Source organism: Oratosquilla oratoria, chromosome 32 (genome assembly GCF_046742065.1).
Source record: "Oratosquilla oratoria isolate Oo_2021 chromosome 32, ASM4674206v1, whole genome shotgun sequence".
Lineage (NCBI taxonomy): Eukaryota > Metazoa > Arthropoda > Malacostraca > Stomatopoda > Squillidae > Oratosquilla > Oratosquilla oratoria.
Genome location: NC_134808.1, coordinates 28,987,640 through 28,988,862, shown reverse-complemented (window position 1 = coordinate 28,988,862; position 1,223 = coordinate 28,987,640). Strand labels below are relative to the sequence as shown.

General features: G+C 49.6%; 1 protein-coding gene across 1 annotated transcript in view; it reads left to right on the top strand.

Annotated features, from left to right (window-relative positions):
• Positions 1 to 555: 555 nt before the first annotated feature.
• Positions 556 to 1,223, top strand: part of LOC143041832 (uncharacterized) — a 6,106-nt gene continuing 5,438 nt past the window's right edge. Inside the window, exon 1 of the mRNA XM_076213922.1 lies at positions 556 to 949. Coding sequence (XP_076070037.1) covers positions 749 to 949 — 201 coding nt within the window. The 5' untranslated portion in view covers positions 556 to 748. The remainder of the gene's footprint in view (positions 950 to 1,223) is intronic.

The following is a 1,223-nucleotide window of genomic DNA, read 5'->3' as shown; positions in this document are numbered from 1 at the left end:
ACCGCCGTAGTGGCGGCCGGGAGCTCTAACCACTGCGCCACGAGTTGTGTGTGTGTGTGTGTGTGTGTGTGTGTGTGTGTGTGTGTATTCACCTCGGATCTGCTGCAGCCTCTGTTCGAGACAGCCAGACACCACCCTACGGCAGTGAGCTCAGAGCTCATTATTTGCCGATCTCTGGGTAGGTCTGAGACCACTCACACACTACACACCGGGACAGCAAGGTCACAACTCCTTGACTAACATCCCGTACCTACTCACTGCTAGGTGAACAGGGGCTACACGTGATAGGAGACAAACCCAACTTATCTCCGCCCGGCCGGGGAATCGAACCCCGGTTCTCCGGCTTGTGAGGCCAGTGCCTTACCAATCCGCCACCGAGCCGTGTGTGTGTGTGTATGTGTGTGTGTGCGTGTGTGCGTGTGTGTGTGTGTGTGTGTGTGTGTGTTTGTGTGATCGCGTGTGCCCATACTACATTGTCCTGTGTTTACCAAAGGAGGGAGTGGGAAGGAGTTGGAGGAGGGAGAAGAATACTTTTATTGTTGATTGTGTCTCCCAGCCCCACTCCCACCCCTCACCGCGACACCAACAAAGGGTACAAAAGTGTGTTAAATCACTGGCCCACTGCTCGCCTCACATCCCCTTGCACTAGAAAAGAATAAGCAGTGATTCACATCGATTGTTTGGCTTCCCCGCTCACGGAAGTCAGTGACGTACTTGTATTTATGACGCAAAATTTGCGCGGGAATGAATGACTCTCCCGGATGATCCACACGTATTTCAGGCAGTTGTAGAATATCAACAGTTTCATTCAAGGTTACGGGCCCGTCCTCTAGGGGGGTCTGACATTCTGCGCTCTTGTGCGAGGACCAGTGCATTGCCAACAGGGGGCCAAAGAGAAGCCACTACGATGAAATTGTCTCTCCTCGTTGTCGTCGTCGTTTGTTGCACGGTAAGTGGATATCTACTCCCTCACCACGGTAGCATGAGGGGGTTAATTATATGTATACTCGTATATATATATATGTGTGTGTGTGAAGGGGTTTCACGTAAACCTGAAATAAAGTGTGCAAATTATCATAGGAGAAATCCAACTTAAAGGCAGTAATTACTTTCGTGTATCATATCTTTACACGGAGTACTTCCGTAGATAATCTCCTCCGTCGGTTATAGGTAAAATGTTAGAATCAGTAATAACTAACAGAATCAGTGATGACATCGAGAGG